The 19,439-nt window shown below is 38.1% G+C and overlaps 2 protein-coding genes across 3 annotated transcripts in view; one reads left to right on the top strand and one right to left on the bottom strand.

The window, feature by feature from the left end:
- The window catches only part of Ywhae (tyrosine 3-monooxygenase/tryptophan 5-monooxygenase activation protein epsilon), a 46,418-nt gene extending 30,919 nt beyond the window's left edge, over nucleotides 1-15,499 (top strand). Inside the window, exons 3-7 of one of the 2 annotated variants that reach the window (XM_013152255.3) lie at nucleotides 819-925; nucleotides 1,767-1,973; nucleotides 9,127-9,263; nucleotides 12,837-12,883; nucleotides 14,536-15,499. In XM_013152255.3, coding sequence (XP_013007709.1) covers nucleotides 819-925; nucleotides 1,767-1,973; nucleotides 9,127-9,263; nucleotides 12,837-12,844 — 459 coding nt within the window. In that variant the 3' untranslated portion in view covers nucleotides 12,845-12,883; nucleotides 14,536-15,499. The remainder of the gene's footprint in view (nucleotides 1-818; nucleotides 926-1,766; nucleotides 1,974-9,126; nucleotides 9,264-12,836; nucleotides 12,884-14,535) is intronic. The other variant, XM_003469685.5, reaches the window with a different exon arrangement.
- Nucleotides 3,242-4,501, bottom strand: LOC134476219 (alpha-ketoglutarate dehydrogenase component 4-like). The gene is made up of 2 exons (XM_063249683.1): nucleotides 4,485-4,501; nucleotides 3,242-3,685 (listed from the first exon to the last, which is right to left on the bottom strand). Exons 1-2 carry the CDS (start codon nucleotides 4,499-4,501, stop codon nucleotides 3,352-3,354), a joined length of 351 nt encoding a protein of 116 aa, XP_063105753.1. The 3' UTR covers nucleotides 3,242-3,351.
- Nucleotides 15,500-19,439: the final 3,940 nt, after the last annotated feature.

The following is a 19,439-nucleotide window of genomic DNA, read 5'->3' on the forward strand; positions in this document are numbered from 1 at the left end:
GGAATGGTGTGACATTTTGGCACTACAAACCAATAGAGATGACTGCTAGTACTGTATTTTAGTTTGGTCTGAAGGTTTTTTTTTATCAAACTAGTCATAAATCTGTACTGCTGAAGTGATTGGTTGTTAGAACATAGGAATTTGAGTCTCCCTGGGTTTTGAATTTTCTTTCTCTCCCTTGCAGTCTGATTCACACACTAGTTCTCCCCCCCCCTTTTTTTTTATCGGTACCGGGGATTGAACTCACGACCACTTGCTTGCAAGGCAGGTGCTTATGCTGCTGAGCTAAATCCCCAGCCCCTAGTTCCCCCTATTTTTTTGGTGCTGGGGTTGAACCCAGGACATTGCATGTGAACTTCTACCCTCAGCTCACCCCACCCGCTGTTTTTAAGATGGTAGACTTTGGGCAAGCACTGTATGTTAACTTTCCTTTTCCCATGTAGATACAGTTGCTACCTGTATTTAATAGTTACAGAAGTTAATTCACTTAAGTACCTAGCAATCACTAAGATATAATCAGTGTTTCATTGTTATTTATTGCTGATTCTGTAACTGAACTGTGAAGTTGCTTGTACTGTATATATGTGTACATATGTTTAAAACTGTTTACCAGTAGCATGCAGAGCAGAAACATATTCTATATTCTAAAATCCGGAGAGGGCCCTTTCTGTTTTTGTGTCAAAAGAGGAAGTAGTTTTGGAGAAAGTTGTATGTTCTTTTTAATACTTGAGCCTGTTCCTCAAAACCAAAGGTAGGTAGAATATGTAATACTTTATATAGAATTTCTAGATTTAAACGGTGTAATTTTTCCTCTCCAGGTTGAGACTGAGCTAAAGTTAATCTGTTGTGACATTCTGGATGTACTGGACAAACACCTCATTCCAGCAGCTAACACTGGCGAGTCCAAGGTTTTCTATTATAAAATGTAGGTTCTATAGCAGAAGGTAAAATAAAATATGAAAAGTTGGCCTTCTTAAAATCATGACTTTTTCTGTGTAGGCTCTCAGTTTTCGTTTAAGAATAATGTTGAAAGGTTAGTTACACAAGATGAGTGAGTCTGAAAAGTTAAAAAGATTTGGGGCTGGGGATTTAGCTCAGCGGCATAAGCGCCTGCCTTGCAAGCAGGCGGCCGTGAGTTCGATCCCCGGTACCGATAAAAATGAAAAAGACAAAAAAAAGTTAAAAAGATTTAATGCACATTTGTAAATTTACCAATAATGAGTTATTGTTGCATTAAAGGTTGCCAGACTGTAATAAAAATGTACTATTAGCTTCTTGTTTTACCCATGTAGTTTTCTTTTGCTTTTGTGGGTTCCTCACCCATAGCTATACCTATACATTTCACAGTGTAATCTTTTTGTGTAGAAATTTTATTTTTAGGGCTAGGGATTGTAGCTCAGTGGTAGAGTACATGCTTAACATGCTTGAGACCCTGGGTTCAATCCCAAGCAGTGCAAAAAGAAAAAATTTTAAATTTATTATTCTTTTCTTTAAAATAACTTTTCTTACTTAATTGTAGCATATTAGGTGATTTCGTTGCTAAGTTAATTTCTCTTAAGAGTGTTCTGAGAGTTGATAATATGAAACCTCTAAGGGAAAAAGCTAAGTAGATATGACACTCCTGAGTTCCTAAAAATGATTATGATCTGTTAATTGTTAAATACATCTTAATTATATTTACTTCATATAGTACAGAAAATTTGGTAGCAGTTTATTTTCCTTTTAATATTATTTCTGATTATGACTTTGTTTTTATTTTGTTGTAGGAAAGGGGACTACCACAGGTATCTGGCTGAATTTGCCACAGGAAATGACAGGAAGGAGGCTGCAGAGAACAGCCTAGTGGCTTATAAAGCTGCTAGTGATATTGCAATGACAGAACTTCCACCAACGCATCCTATTCGTTTAGGTCTTGCTCTCAACTTTTCCGTATTCTACTATGAAATTCTTAATTCCCCTGACCGTGCCTGCAGGTAAGCCAGAGAACAACAAAAGCTCTCAGTTTGAAGTAAAAGGGTTCCAGAAGGTTAGAATAGTTGCTTATTTCTCTTTCTTGCTTTGGTTTTTTGTCTCGTCCATTGGGATTACTCTTGTTGACTCAGTCACATAAGTATTGTTTTACTGAAACTGCTTTGAGAAATTTAAAGGCAGACCTTTGCAACCCACTAGCATAGAAGTTAGGATGATTGTGTTAATGGACTCTAACATACTGTAATGTTGTGCATGGGAGAGGAATTTTGGCTTTGTAGTTTTTTTTTTTTTTTGTACAGAGGATTGAACTCATGATCTTGTGCTTGCCAGGCAGGCACTTATGCTACTAAACTAAATCACCAGTCTCAGGAGAGGATTTTGATAAAATCAATTCAGTTTTTGTGTATTAGTCTTTTCTTTCTTTCTTTTTTTTTTGTCTTTTTCTTTTTTATCGTTACCGGGGATCGAACTCACGACTACCTGCATGCAAGGCAGTTGCCTATGCTGCTGAGCTAAATCCCCAGCCCCTAATTTTCAGTCTTTATGGACAAGCTTTTTTGGGAAGTGGGAGATGGTCCTCATTAGTGGGAATTGGATCCAGACAAAGCACACCTTTATCCTGTTGCTGTAGGTTTTTGCTAAATTGCCTAAACTGGCCTTGAATTGGCTATCTTCCTACCTTAGTCTCAGAGAGTAGGTATTACTTAGGCTGTACTGCTATGCCTTACATAGGCATTCTTTTAATAAGCTACTCTCTTAGTGAATGTCATTTTGTAATTTTCATTTGTTACGGAGTTTTTGTCTGTGTGTTCCGATGTGCTAGAGACTGAACTAGAGACTTTGTCTGCTAGATTATGTTCTCTCTCTCTCTCCTCACCCCTTCCCTTCCTTCTCCCTCCTTTCCCTCTCACTGTGGATTGCAGGCAAACTTTTTCACCTGTTAGCCATGTTTTTTGTTTTCACATAATATTTTACCTCATAGATGTAAATTAAATGATTTTTTTTCACTTTTACTTTGCCTTATTCTTAGTTTTTGTTACTGTAGCTCCAAGTTCAATGAATGTCTTTAAAATTATATTAAAACTGGGTTGTGGTGTTGTATGCCCTTTTTTTAAAATTTTCTGTATTTTTTTCTTTTTGCAGATTTTTTTTTTTTTTTTTTTTTTTTTTTTGGTCTTTTTTTACCTTTTTATTGGTGCCGGGGATCAAACTCACGACTGCCTGCTTGCAAGGCAGGTGCTTATGCCGCTGAGCTAAATTCCCAGCCCCATTTTTGCAGAATATTTATTAAGGTTGTTTAATATACAGCTTTTCATGTCATTCTGTAAGTCCTTCACTATAAAGATAATTCTTTTGTCTGATGACAAACAGCAGCCACAATCATTCTGGACTTCCACGTTGGATAAACTCCATTTCCTCTTGAGATATTAGTTTCCTTCTGTATTTCTGAGGTAGTGTTTTTAGTATTTCTGCAGTGTCTAGTGGACCTGGATGTATCAGCATCTCTGGTGATTTACTCCCCTTAGAAGGCTGTGAAATTACAGAAGAGTGAGATGGGATCCCTGCTGATCTCAAAGCTTCTAATACACTGGGTTTAGGATTGTCTCTTCTATCAAGGAACCTTATTAATGGTATATGTGGCTTGACTACCTGGGCGACCCGGCTGGCAGACGCCATCTTGACCCCGGGAAGGGGCAGCTTCAGTGGTGTATGCCTTTAATCCCAGCACTTTGGAGGCTGAGGCAGAAGGATCATTGTGAGTTATAGGCCAACTGAACTACCTTCCTCAAAATCTGAATGAATGAATGAAAAAATTTTACTATTACAGTCTTTTTTTCCTTAAATGAGACCTTTTCATTAAGCTATATCCCCAACCCTATTTTCATTTTTTTGTACTGGGAATCAAACTCAGGACCTTACACTTACCAGGCAGGTGCTGTGCCACTGAGCTATATCCCCAGCCTCATTTTTTGAGATAGGGTCTCAGTTGCTTAGACACTACTTGAACTGTGTGTCCTTGTGTCTTATTCTCCTAGTGTGGCATTACAAGCAAGCACTACAGCACCTGGTTTTATTGTAACCATTTTAAGATCATAATACTCCTGAGCCAGGTGGCGCATACCTTTAATCTGAGCACTCAGAGGAGAGGACTGCCATGAGTTTCAGGCAGTCTTGGCCTACATAGTGAGTTCAAGGCCAGTGTGAACTACATAGTGAGACCTGTCTCCAAACAAAATAAAACAAAAGGTACAGGACATACTCAGTACTATATGTTCACAGTGTTGTAGAACTGTTACCAGTGGTTCTGTTTCAGAACCTTTTCATCACCCTACCAAAACCAAACTTTTAACTACTGAGTACTTTTAACTATTGAGAACTTTTAACTCCCCATTTACCCCCCAACCCCTGTCCCTAGTATACCCCACTTTACATTGTCTCTAAATTTGCCTGGTGTAGGTATTTCATATGAGTATGAAATACGCATATATGTATGAAATAAACATGCAAAATACCTTATTTCAATCAGCATGTTTCCAGAGTCATTTGTGCATTAAAGTTTCACATCCATTCTATAAATATTTGTCTTAGGTATTTGACACGTATTGTGTTTACTCATTCTTTTTTTTTTTTTTTTTTTTTTTTTTTGGTCTGTGTGAGACAGGCTCTCATTATGCAGTTCAGGCTGGCCTGGGCTCACTTTGTAATCCAGGAACTTGCAACACTCCTCCCGCCTCAAGCCTCTGGAGTGCTGGGATTACAGGAATGCACCACCGTGCCCAGCTTCATTTATCTTTTTTGTTGGATAGCTGTGCTTCTTCTTACCATTTGTCTTCCTAATTGTTGGGGCTTATAAGCATTGGCACACAAAATCTTTGAATCCCAGTTTTTCAGCCTTACCTAGGAGATTTACTGGATCATGGTAATTCTGTGATTTTATTTCATTTTATTTTTTGTGGTACCAGGGATTGAACTCACAACCTCATGCTTGCCACGCAGATGTTATGCCACTGAACTAAATCCCTGGCCCTGTGCTTGTATTTTAATCACCCTTCCATCCTTACTGAGGATTGAACTGAGCTGAGCTTGAATTTGCTATTTTCCTGCCTCAGCCTCCCAGAGTGCTACAATTATTAGAAGCATATACCATAGAGTAGTTTTTTGCGAATGCTGTGCCATTCTTACATTCCCACCAGCAATATATGTGAGTTCTGGTCTCATTATGATTTTGATTTGCATTTCTCTGATCAGTAGTATTGAGCATATTCTCATTTTCTCATTGATAATTTGCGTAGCTTTCCTGGTTTTTTTTTTTTTTTTTTGGTTTTGTTTTGTTTTGTTTTTGATATTTTGATCTTTTTGGGACAAGGTCTCCCCTTGTGCAATTCAGGCTGGCCTTGAGCTCACTTTGTAGTCCAGCCTTACAGTGATGTTCCTGCCTCAGCCTTATGAGTGATGAGATTATAGGTGTGTGTTACCACATGTGGTGCTTTCTTACAACTTTTTTGAAGAAGTGCTGTTTGTCTGTTCTTTGTTTTTTTTTATGTTGAGATATAAGAATTCTTTGTATATTCTAGATATTGATCTTACTGGCTAAATGATTTCTCCTAGTGGTTGTCTTGATACTGTGTCATGATGCAAAAAAGTTACAAATACTATAAGCTCAGTTTCTTTTTTTAAATTGGTTTTTGGAGACAAGGTTTTGCTATGGAGTGCAGGCTGGCCTCAAACTCTTAGAGATCCTCCTAACTCAGTCTCCTGAGTGCTGGAATTATAAGTATGCGTCATTGCCCCTGTTGTATCTTGCCCCCCCCCTTTTTTTTGTTTATTTCCTGTGCTTTGACATGTAAGCAGTCATTGCCAGGGCTGGGGATTTAGCTCAGTGGCATAAGCACCTGCCTTGCAAAGCACAGTTGTGTACCAATTTAAAAAAAAAAAAAAAAAAAAAAAAGCAGTCAATGCCAAATGCAGTGGTTTTTTTTGTTTGTTTATTTTTTGTGTGTGTGGTACAGGGGCTCAAACTCACAACCTCATGCTTGCCAGGCAGGCTCTTATGTTGCTGAGCTAAATTCCCAGTGCTCAAATGCAGTATTATGAAGGTTTTCCCTTATACTTTTTTCCAAGTATTTCATAGTTTTAGGTCTTTGATCATGTTTGTTTTGTTCTTTTGGGGGACACTACTTAGGAATGAATCTAGGACTTGTGTATACAATGCAAACCCTTTACCACTCTGCTATGTCTGTAGCCCCTTTTGTTTCTGGCCTCAAATTTAGACTGTTTCATCTTCCTCAGTAACAGGTTACAAGTAGATGCATCATACCTGATGTGATCTTTTGTGCGTGTATGTGTTTACAGGAACGGCTGCTGTCCACTTTGAATTTATTTTTGTATTCATGTAATGGTCCCCTTTCATGTAATGCATGTAGATACCCAGTTTCCTCAACATATGTTGAAGATTGCCTTTTGTCATTGGTTTTGGCATCCTTTTAGAAAACCAACTGCCTGTATTTGTGTGAGAGTTTATTTCTGGGCTTTGTATTGTGTTTATAGCTTATTTTGTTTTGTTGAGTAAAGTTCCTTAGCTGTATATCAGGAATAGCTGAAATATATATATTTTTCTTGGTACTGGGAATTGATCTCAGTACCTTGAGCTTCCCAGGCAGGCACTATGTCACTGAGCTATATCCCTGACTCTTGAAATACTTTTCAACCACCAGTCATAAAGTATTTTTGGTTATATATTGTTGGATATTTTGTATATTTATTTGTTAGGCAGTGCTGGCAGTTAAACCAATGACTTCATGCACACTAGACAAAGTACTCTACCATTGAGCCATATGCTTTTTTTCATCCCTGGCCCTTCCATATTCTTGATTATGTAAGAATTAGATGTTCCATGCAGAGCAATTTTCTTGATACAAGGTGGGTTCGCTTCAGTACATTGCAGTGTTGATTCATCTATAAAAACATCTAAATGGCAAATTGAGCTTTTGAATAGACTGTAACCAAGAGTCTTACAGCTGTTAAGCTAATAGCACTACTGAGTTAATATTTCACTGTTCTCCAGTTTAAGTCACTTGCATTACTTTTGCTTCAATCAGAAGTGTAGGTGGGTGTGGAGGTGTACACCTGAAATCCCAGTACTTGGGAGGCTGAGGCAGGAGGATTGTCTTGAGTATGAGTCCAGCCTGTTGGCTACATGATGAGTTCAATACTAGCCTGAAGCAGCCTTGTCTTTAAAATACTGAAGTGTACTCTTTTTACTTTCCCATGTTACTTCTTCTCTTGGGTTTCTGAAATAATTTCTTTTTTATGAAATAATTTCTTTGAAATAGCACTTCATTCTTGCTTTGTCACTCACCCACTTTGCACACACCCACACCCACGGAATTGAACCCCAGGGTTTATACACTGAGCTACATCCTCAGCTCTTTATTTTTTGAGACATGATCTTGCTATCTTGTCCAGGGTGGCCTTTAGTTTGAAATCCTGCCTCAGCTCCACAGTGCAGGAGGTACAAGTATGCATTGTCATACCTGGCTCCTCTTTTCATTGTTATGTTGTTAACCTGATAGTCTTCATCACTAAATGTTAAAACATACCAAGTGGCCTCTACAGTCACATATTCATGAAGTCTATGTTGCCTTTTCTCCCTTCCTTGCCTCCTTAACATGTTAAATTCTTTTTAAACTTCAAGATGAAGTCCAAGATTTTGTCTCCTCACCTTAGGTTTGTCCCTTTTTCTCTCTTTCTCTTTTTTCCCTTCAGTGGAACTCCAGGCCTTCACAGTGGACTTTATATCCAATCTTTTTTTAAGTTTTGAGTTTTAATTTGTCTGACTGGGCTGGAATTTTATATCCTTCTGCCTGGGCCCTATATTCATATCCTCTGTCTTTCTCTTTTCTCTCTCACTCACAAACTGTCATTAAAGATAGGAAAAAAAAAAAACAGGCCCTGAGTTTGGGCCAGAAAAAGAACTATACAGTATAAGGGTGGGTCATCATGCGAGAAAACACTTGTGGTCCAAGTTTTTATTTTTGCATTAAAATTGCATAAGTAGGGAGGGAAAAAAAACCCCAGTGTATTATGTAAAGGTACAGATTCCCTATAATCAGTGTGATCATTGTGTGTATCTAGAATGTACCAATAAATTTTTTCCATCTTCTTTTTTTTTTGGTTTTCTTCCTTTTTATTGGTACCAGGGATCAAACTCACGACTGCCTGCTTGGAAGGCAGGCGCTTATGCCGCTGAGCTAAATCCCCAGCCCCCTATCTTCTATTTTATTTTTTGAGATAAGGTCACTGTATAGGCTGGCCTTGAACTTACCATGTAACCCAGGCTGGCCTCAAATTCATAGTGATCCTCTTGCCTCAGTCACCTATACGCTGGGATTACAGGTGTGTAATCCTGCCTGGCCCAATAAGTTAAAATTTAAAAAACAATATATAAACTGGGTGTGGCAATGCATGCCCTTAATCCTAGCATTCTGGGAGGCTGAGACAAGAGGATTGCAAGGTCAGCCTGAACTGTAGTGATGAGACTCTGTCTCAAAAAGACAAAAAAATGATGTACGTGAATTTTGAATAGAATTTGAGAAGTACCTTTTTATGTGTATATTCTGGTAGTTTTCAGGTGAAATTTGATCTGCGTGTTCTTTTAGCCTGTCATTGATAATAGTCCAGTACAAAGTATGGGTGTATAATTCCAGCTACTCAGGTGACGGAGCAGAATGGTTGAAAAGTTAAGGTCAGTGTGTACTACTTAGCTAGAAACAATTCAGACTAAAATAGAAAAATGGAAAGGGTGACTAGGAGTGCTCAGTGGCAGGGTGCTTGGCTCAGTGTGGCTCAGTGTGCTGGGTCCTGGATTTGATCCTGATGGCAGGAATTGAGGATTGGGTTAGGATGTGGGGTCTCACATAGCCCAGGCTAGTCTCAAAGTCATGGTGATCTTCCTGCCTCAGCCTCCTAAGTGGTGTGATTATAGACGTGTGCCTTCACACCTGTTATAAGTGTGTTAATTCTGAGTTACTTTTTGTTGCCATACCTGGGTTTTTTTGATAGATCATTGTTACCATAATACACTCACATAAACTAGATGGATCGCTAGTTTTGGACTTGTTGAGTTCATTTTTGTAAAATATTTACTACTTTTAGGTTGGCAAAAGCAGCTTTTGATGATGCAATTGCAGAACTGGATACACTGAGTGAAGAAAGCTATAAGGACTCTACACTTATCATGCAATTGTTACGTGATAATCTGACACTATGGACTTCAGACATGCAGGGTGACGGTAAGCAAACTTGAAATGAAATGATTGTCTTTCAATTACCATATAATGTATTCTTCAGAAATTTTAGTATTTGTATCAAGCTATAATTTAGATGAATTGCTATTATAAACTATCACATTTTAATTGCTGCTTTTATAGGAAATGGTATCAGTATAGTCTTCTGTTTCGGGGTTTGAGATGACAAAGTAAAAGACTTGTTTAGAAAAGTGAAATCTTAACATTTAAAACTTTTGCTTTAGTAATTTGTTAAACTCAGTTTTTTTTTCCCCTCCCATACCATGTTTTGAAGGTTGAGGACAAGAAAGATGGGAGAAAAAGCAGTTTAGAGTTGGGTTGAGGTTAATTTTATTTAAAACTAGGTGAATTGTCTTTCCTATGTGGAAATACTCTATATAAAAAGGGATTCATTTCCCTATTGGACTACAGGGAAATGAACTGTAACCCTAACCCTAGGTCTGTCAGGAGGCCTCCCTTCCTCGTTCCCTCCCTTGAGACAAGAGTATTGCTGTGTAATTATTAGACTGGCCTTGAATTTGTAGCAATCTTCCTGCCACAGTCTCCCAAGTGCTGGGGTTATAGGCATGTACCACCATGCCTGATCCTGGGAGATCTAATGCAGGCTGGTTTTACTTCTGGTAGATTTTCAAATGTAAACTGTTGCTGGATTACATTATAGAATCTAATTTGGCAAACACATGCAAATTTTTACTTTAATTTTAGAAGTTCAAATTTGTCATGTTCATTGTATCCTATTTCAAAAAATACTCCCCCCCCCCCCCCCCCCCGCGCCTTTTGGTGCCAGGGATTTATGTTTTGTGCTTGCTTAGTTTGTGCTATGCTCCTGAGCTATATATCCATAGTCCCCAGAGATCATTTTTACCTGTGGTAGTTTATTGACAGATGCAGAGAAGAGGACAAACTAGTGTGCTGTGATCAAGAGACAGGTTTTTAGTTGGTGTGGTGGTTGCAGTAGAGTTTGAAAGGAAGAATTTTGTCAGTTTTAGTTGCCTTTCCTTTAAGAGCTGGAGTATATGTGACATTCATTGCTTTAGACTCAGCACATTCTCTGTTCAAACCATGCTGTGCTCTTTGGGAATATTATATATACTTGTAAAAGGTGACTGAAAGTATGTGTGCTATCACATTGTTTCCTCAGAAAGAGACTTAAGTTGTAATTGTAGATTATGGTGCTATCATGAAAATTAGGTGAATTCCCCCTGCCCCTTTTTGGTCTTTTTGAGACAGGGTCTCGCTATGTAGTTCAGGCTAGTCTTGAGCTCACTTTGTAGCCCAGGCTGGTCTTGAACTCACAACCATCCTCCTGCCTGAGAATTTGTAAATCTTTATGAGGTGTGTTTATGTGTTTGACAGGATCAGGATTGGCACAAGAGATGTGACATGTGACCTACTCTGACACTTTTCCAACAGTCAAATGGAACCATAGATACAGTACTATTCATACAGCACTTTAGACAACCATCTGTAGTCATTGGAGCCTAGAGGCACTTTACTGCCTCTAATCAAATAACTTAGTTTTCTTCTATCTTAACATCCTGTTGTGTTTTAACAGTAACTATCAAGAATGGCTAGATACTGCGGCAGACTGTACATAGTCGCTCCACAGCTCAGAGAAGACTAGTACCACATCTCTGTTTTAATTTCCGTTTCGTTTTAACTGGGAATCATATTCAGGACCTTGTGCTACCAGGCAGGTGTCATACCGCGGAACTGAATCCTTGGCCTACATTTCTGTTTTTGAGAAAATAAAAGGAAAACACGTAGTGGAGAGGCTTGTTAAATAGTAATTGCTTTGTCCTATGTGAATTATACCTTGCCCATTTTTGGAGATGTGTACAGCAGTTTTTTATTTCTTTATTTTTTTTTCTTGTTACTGGGGATCAAACTCACAACCTTGCACTTGCCAGGTGGACTCTATGCTGCTGAGCTAAATCCCTGGTCCACATATATAGTATTTAAGGGTGCAGGTAACAGAGGTGGACTTGGGTTGTGTAATGCCTTTTTAAAAACATTAGCTAACTTAGGTTGCTAATTAGTGAAATTTTTATTTCACTTTATTTTTGGTACTGGGATTTGAACTCAACACTTACTAGGCAGGCACTATGCCAGTGAGTTGTATCCCTGGCCCAAATTTTTATATTTTCTTTAAAAAACATTAAAAATATTTTTATATTCTCTTTAAAAAACATTAAAAATATTTTTTATATTTTCTTCTTTAAAAATATTTGTATTTTCTGATTCTGCTCTAGGTCGTTTTCACTGATAGCCACTAATTGGTCAATCAAGAAAAATGTTTCGGGGGCTGGGGATTTAGCTCAGCGGCATAAGCACCTGCCTTGCAAGTAGGCAGTCGTGAGTTCGATCCCCGGTACCGATAAAAAGGAAAAAGACAAGAAAAAAAGAAAAATGTTTCATATTTAAACAGAATACAGTTGTATTCTCTTTTTTTGGTCTTTTTCCTTTTTATCGGTACCGGGGATCGAACTCAAGACTGCCTGCTTGCAAGGCAGGCGCTTTTATACAAAGTTGTTACATTTTAACAGGTTTATCTCTAATTCTGGAACAGTTTTAATCTAGAGAAATCTGGTTTTAACTCATTCACACTATAAAATTGATTAAATTTTATTGAAACATTTCCATTTAAAATTTACTAAATTAGATAGCTTTAGTTTAAAATACTTGCAGTGAAGAAACATGGTAGTGTTTTGTTTTGTTGTTTTAGACTGGGTCTCATTATATAGTTCAGGATGGCCTTGAATTCACTGTGTAACCCAGGCTAGGTTTGGGTTTACAGTAATCTTTTTGCCTCAGCCTCTAGTGCTGGGACTACAGGTATGCAGAACAGCATGGTAGTTTAACAGTGCAAGCACTTGCGTTTTCTCTTAAAACGGGAACTAGGAAATTATTTACCAGTTTTGCTAAAATGGATTATACTACATGTAAATTTGTTTTGTGATACAGAGTCAATGTTAAGTAATGAAAAACTTGTTACTGAATTGGTAATTTTTAGAATATTACTTTCATTAGTTTATGGATCATTTAGATGGTTGTCTCTTTTTATTGGCTATGAAAAAGTATCAAAATATATTGAATTGAAGATTTCTGAAGAAATACTTTTTCAGAAACGTATGTCTTAGTACTGCAGAAAAATATTGTTTGTTAAAGTACATTGAGTCATCAATATTCAAAGGGATCATTGCTTTTTCCTCAACAATTTCTGATCTTTTCTCTGACCATAAGAGAAATATTTCATTTTGTTTTCTCTGCCAGTCTTTTCTCCCTTGGGGGAAAAATAGAAACAATGGGCAAAGAAATGCCTATCAGGGAAGTTCTTTTTCTCCTTTCTGTACCTTTAAAGAGAGTATTATCACATTTTAGTAGTAGTAAAAGGAAGGGTTGGACAGATTATTTCTTAGACTAAATTCTATACAAAATACAAAACTAAAATCTGATGACTGTATCATTGATGTTTTCCTTTGTCCTGCTCTTGGTTTACTTTTCTTGTAATGTTGCTTTCATATGATTGTTCTCCCTCCCTTTCTCCTTGCAATATAGATTCCTAAAGGAAAATCCAACTCTTCCTTTCCTAAAAACTCTACTTTGTAAGTCATTATCATGGCACAGTGAACTTTGCTTTTAGTTTTGGTTCTTCACTAATCATGCCTGCCTTATTTATCCTGTTGCTTATAAAACTGGCTGTTCTACATTCCAAGGTGCTAAACCTTCTAAGACATCTATTATGGCCTGCTACTCCTGCCTATGTCTGGTTGGATATGACTTACATGATAAAGTGGCTTATGTGACTTTTATGCCAAAGTTATTTGAAACTTTTGGCAAAGCAGTAAGCTTATGGATGAGTTACAGTGGGTTCTAGTGTTGTATATTAACTGTACTTTGGAAGTGTACTTCTGTTAAAAATACGAACGAATGTGATCTTTCTTGTTTCCCAAGTTTGAATATATTATTGTTCTTTGGGGAACAGTTGGCTATCTCTCACTTCTGTCTTGATGGTTATTTTTGTCTTGCATGTTCTTTTGTATATTACAAGTCAAAAATCTTTGTGCTTGAAGTAACACTTCATAGTTACCTACCAGTGCTAAACATTTTTTATTATGAGAGATTTTAATGCTACAATAACATTATTTTCATATTAAAGGTTTAAAAGTTATTCTGAGTGAAAACACTTCATGTTTGTAGGAGGCCAGTCTTAGTGTTATGTGTCTGTCTTGATTAAACAATATATCAAGGATTATGAGTTGGTGGGTGTCATTTCAACTATTAAAATTTTTTTATAGTTTAGATAGGGTCTAATATTTTTATGAGGTACTAGGGATTGAAACCAGGACCTTGTGAATGTTAAGCACACACTCTGCTACTGAGCTATATATCCCCCCACTATTAATTGGTTCTTGATTTTTTTTCAGACTATTAACTAGAAATTATATGTAATTTGTTTAAAGTACAAAAGAATATAATTTTTTACTTAAGCCTCTGCATGCTTTATTATGGCTGACTTGTTCAATGCTTAAGGTAGATGACCTTCCAGTTGAACAGACTGGCTTTCTATTGTTGCATGTCATAGTGCAATTGAAACTCCTTAGGCTAATTGTTATGTACAGAGAGAAAAGAGAAACAGCATGAGAAAACTGGTCCAAATGCCCTTTTTAAATAACCTCAGTAATCTGGTACTTTGAGCATGCAGTTGCACTGTGAAGTGAGGAATCTGGCTGTAGTTTGATATATATGATCAAGATACAAAATACTGAATGTTTATTTACAACAGCAGATTATCCACCACTGCCACGACAAAAACACTATAGATAGAATGCCTTTGGCACGTTTTACTGCTCAGTTCACTTTTTCGAAGCATTTCTGATAACTGAGCAAAATACTCTGATTTTTGAAGAGGTGAGGTTATTGAGAAAGAGTATTTTGACCCAAGATATACATGAAAGCTTGAAAGTCAATTTTAAAATACAGTTACTTTGGCTGTACACTTCAAGAGCTTTTTAAAGCATTAAAACATTGACTTTGTGCATCAGATCCCTCCCCCCCTTCATTTTGACTATTAACAATTTCAGGATCATGATCAACAGCCCTTTTCGGTTTGGACATCTCAGGTGTGAAGCATACTAGAAGGCCTTTTGCCTGTGTCTGTGTTATAACAGCTGTAGCAAATAGAGAGTCCTTAGGACATGTTTGTGACTACTATAGTCTGAGTTAATCAATATGAAATAATTTTGTCTTCTTGTAGGTGAAGAGCAGAATAAAGAAGCGCTGCAGGATGTGGAAGATGAAAATCAGTGAGACATAAAAGCCAATAAGAGAAACCATCTCTGACAACCCCACTCCTCCCCATCCCACCCCTTGGAGAGTCCCCATTGTCACTGAGAACCACCAAATCTGACTTTTACATTTGGTCTCAGAATTTAGGTTCCTGCCCTGTTTTTTTTTTTTTTGTTTTTTTGTTTTTTTGTTTTTTTTTTTTTTTTTTTAAACAGTTTTCAAAAGTTCTTAAAGGCAAGAGTGAATTTCTGTGGATTTTACTGGTCCCAGCTTTTAGGTTCTTTAAGACACTAACAGGACTGCATAGAAGCTTTTTCAGCATTACTGTATTGTCTGCGTGCCAGATGTGGCAAGATCACCATTAGAAATGGAGATTGTATTTGAAAGCCATTAGACTTCTAGGTGATGCATCTAAGAGAGAGTGATCATACTGTAGAGATGTGGTATCATTTTTCCCTTTTCTAATTGTTTAAATTACATTTTATACCAATGTTTAAACTTAATTGGGTGTTAGCTTGAGGCGGTTAAAGGTTGTTTTGGGGGGAGTTTGTTCCAATGGTTTTGCTATAAAAAAGTGTTTTACACTCTGCTGAAATGTTGCTGAAAAGCATGGTGCTGGTAACAGTTCAACAATCCGTGGCTGCTCATTCTTGCCTACTTTACTCTCCCTCTGAAGCAGGTAGCATTGAAGGTGGTATGGAAAAGCCTGCATGCGTGTTCAGGTCTTTGTTTCTTCTTCCCTCTTTCCCTCTGCCCCTCCCCCACTTCGCTCGCTCACCCTCTTTTGTTCAGTATGTGTAACTTGAAGCTAATTTGTACTACTGGATATCTGACTGGAGCCACAGATACAGAATCTGTATTGTTCTTACTGAAACACAGCATGGAATTAACATTAAACTTAAATAAAACAAACCTAAATTAAAAATGCCAAATATACTGCGCCTTCATCCTTTACACTTCTAAAATAAAATCTTTAGTTCAAACACTTTTGACAGTATTATATTTGCCTGAATGTGAAAAAAACCTCCCCTCTTTCTTCCATAAATCATGTCTCTTTCTCCCCAAGATGTATATTTTGGAAAAAATACTGCCTGTAATCTGGATGTGAAGAACACTAAGTAATCTAAGTCAATTGATTATATGTCCTGTTTCCAAATCAGTTAGTAACACAATATTTATGTTAATCATTAAAGTACAATGTGTATATTTAACATAAGGTGTAATTATGGGTCATTTTCTACCATGGAATTTTGGGGGTGTGGAGCCACTTACGGCTGACTCTGTCAGTATAATCCACTTTGGTTGTGGTAAATGGTATGGGCTTTTCCTGAAAAGATGAGTGGTAAAACCAGTGAATAATCCATTCTCAATATTTTACCTTCCCAGAAAACTCAATGTTGTAGTGTCTTCCCGAGATACTGGAGTTTATACATCAGTGTAACTGGGAATTGAACCCAGGACCATTCCACCAGTCTATTTCCCCAAACCTTATTTTTTGAGACTGGGTCTAACCAAGTTACCCAGGCTGGGCTCAAGCTTGCCATCTTTTTGGTCTCAACTTCCCAGTGCTAGGGCCTGGGGATTTAGCTCAGCGGCATAAGCGCCTGCCTTGCAAAGCACATGGTCGTGAGTTCGATCCCTGGTACCGATTTAAAAACAAACTTCCCAGTGCTAGAATTAAAAGTATGCACCACCATGCCCAGTTCAGTTTATTATTTTAGACAAGTTGTTTCCAGCCTTGCTATTATAAAAACAAATTCTACCATTGCAGTGGTTTTTGTGTATTTGGGTGTATATCTGTAAGATAATTTCTAGATTTCCTGTGTCTGAAAGCAGGACTTTTCTGTTAGCAAATGCTTCTTCACATGTGACTGTAAAACAAGATGTTGATGTAGTTGCATATATTCCAGGCTTGATAACAAAGGTTTAAGAAACTAGGCCGGGGATTTAGTTCAGCGGCCTAAGTGCCTGTCTGGCAAGCATGAGGTCTTGAGTTTGATCTCCAGTACCCAAAACCAAAAACACAAAACAGGGGAATGATATCCTGATAGTTTTCATTTTAAGTATGTGCTAACAGTTAAGTGTTTTTGTGAATTGCTTTACTACCAAATAATAGGAGACAGTTGTATATAAATCATTCTCCACTGTTCATTTAGAGCAACTGTGTGGTTTATAGGTTGATTGGTTCTGTTTCCTCTATTACATGCCTCATACCTGCCTGATGCAGTGAAAGCCAAACATTCTGTCCCAGGTTTTAAAGCACTCAAAGGATTAGTAGTGTTTTACAGGCAGCTCCCACACTGAACACTAGCCCAGGCTGGCCTCAGATTTGAGATGGTCGTCCTGCCTCAGCCTCCCCAGGTGCTGGGGTTGTAGGCATGTATCACATCCAGCATGAAAAATGTTTTAAACCTAGAGGCTTTCTAAAACTTGCTTCCAAAAACAGCTTGTTATACATGTAACAAATTTATACCTTTGCTTTAAGATGTGTGTCTTGGATGGCAAATCTTCAAGGTTATATTTTGAAGATGGGAATTAGTTTTTAACTGTTCACTGAAATGAGAAATGGAAGTGTAAAACATCTGACATTGGTCCTCAACCGTGTCATTAAAAGGATCCTAAATTAGCTGCTGTGCATGGATGCTGGCACTGCGTAGTAAACATACTACGAAATGGAGATAAAGGCAGACTGATTTTTGTAACAATAGAATTCTGAAGTGAGTCATTAAAAAGACCATTATACCTTTAGAAGTGACTCCAATCTGAAAGGGGAACATGTTCATCTCTGTAGAGTTACTTGGATTTAATTGATGTAACCGATTCTTAGTTAACATTGACTTGTCAACTGTGCTCCGTGTATACCAGGCACTGTGTCACTTCTGTACTGCTTCAGGCGTCTAGCTTACAGCTTAAGAGTAATCAGGTGAGTTGCTGCCTGCATTCTGCACGTAGGAAGGCTCAGTAAGCAGACATGGAACTTGCCCAAAGGCACACCGCTGTTTTATAGAATTCAGTTTTCCTAAGACTAAAAAGCCAACATTACTTAACCATTATTAAGTCAGCCTTTGTTGTCGGGTCTTGCTGTATTTAAACATTGCATTTTTAATCACTTTTATTTCTTTTTGGGTTATTGAGACAGGGTCTTGCTATGTAGTTCAGGCTGACTTTGGCCTCGGTTTATTAGCCCAGGCTCACCTCTAATTCATGGTGATTCTCCTGTTTTAACCTCTCAAGTACTGAGATTACAGGCATGCTCAGCCATGCCCATTGTGTAGAAACATTTAAGTAGATTGTTACAAATACTTTAACAAGTCTAAAGGGCTGTATGCTTATTAGCTAGTAGGTCATAGTTGAATATGAATATTTGAGGTTCTTAACATGGCTTCTGCCTAAAATGATTAATTAGTGATTAAGTCCTCACTTTTTAAAAGCTAATTTGAAGATTAAAATTCATTTTTACACTTAGCAGTTGTTTCAATTTAAAGACAGTTTAAGAGCATTTGGGAGACTGAGGCAAGCGGGATCACCATGACTGAGGCCAGCCTGAATTCTGTAGTGAGACCCTGTTTTAAAAAAAAGTTAAAAGTCACTTCCTAGTTATAAATGGGTGTTTCCTGAATGGCATATTTTCTGTGACAAGTCCCCCAGTGGCATATAAATGATCAGGTAATGCTTTTCCTCTCCAGCCACCAGATTTCTTCAATAGGGCTGAATCCTGTGGCAAGGGGTTAGTAATGAAGTAGTAGGGTTACTCTATTCATAGTAGTTTGGAGGTTGATCAGTGAGTCGTATTCTACAACTGAATAAATCCTCATCTGCCAAGACATTAAATCAACGCAGATGGGGTGAGGTTGGTGACACTGGAATTTTTTTTTTTTTTTTTTCCAGACGGCTCAGGTCTCACTGCAGTTCAGGCTGACCTTGAGCTTACTTTGTAGCCCAGGCTGGTCTTGACTGCACAGTGATCTTCGGCATCTGCCTCCTGAGTGTTTTATAAAAATGAGTGGCCATGTAGCTGTGGTACAGCACCCTTGGGTTCAATTCCTACTACTGCTGAAGATGAATCAAAGCCTTATTTAAATTGTTCCCTTTCTGCTGCTACTCCGGTAATAAACATGTCCCCACTACTCTGTAGTGTCACATGTGACCAGACAGCTAGTGTGGGTCCAGCCCCAAACCAGGGCACTTGGAACTGTAATGAAACAGCAAACACCAGCCTTGCCTTTCATACAGAAAGGGACTGGGGGTCAGAGGGTCCAAATCTTGTAGACTAGAAAACCTGGAAACCAAACTGAGGAATGAAGTTAGAGGACTGTTATGCTCAAGGGCAAGATGTTTTGAGAAATGCGTACCTGACCACGTGACTTCTATCAGGAATGGCCTCCGCACCTGCTCTGTGTGTGTCCTCCTGGAGAGTCCCAGTGTATGGGTCAGGGTGGTTTTAAATTTCATAACCTAGGTTGGCCTCAAACTTGGGGGCAATCCTCCTGCCTCAGTCTCTCGAGTCTGGGGTTGTGGTTGTGGACCACCATATCCAAGGCCACACCATTTTTAAAGGACAGTACTTTTGCATCTATTTCCCAAAGAGAGGTAAAAGCAACCAAAAGGAGGCCAGACATGGTGGTGCATGCTCAATCCCAACACTTGAGAAGTTGAGGCAAGAGGATCAGAATTGTAGGCTAGCCAGTCTATGGTGACATACCCTGTCCTAAAAAGAGAATACTAAAAATAATACTAAGGGGTATTATTGAATCAGTAAATTCACTCACAGAAAACATTCCTGGCCAATGATTTTTGGTTGCTGAGAACATGTAGCACATTTTTTAAAAGTGGTAAAATTGAGAGCAGTCTGCACCTGGTGGTGCACGCCTG

Source organism: Cavia porcellus, unplaced genomic scaffold (assembly GCF_034190915.1).
Source record: "Cavia porcellus strain 051 isolate PalLab524CR breed Dunkin Hartley unplaced genomic scaffold, mCavPor4.1 scaffold_6, whole genome shotgun sequence".
Taxonomy (NCBI): domain Eukaryota; kingdom Metazoa; phylum Chordata; class Mammalia; order Rodentia; family Caviidae; genus Cavia; species Cavia porcellus.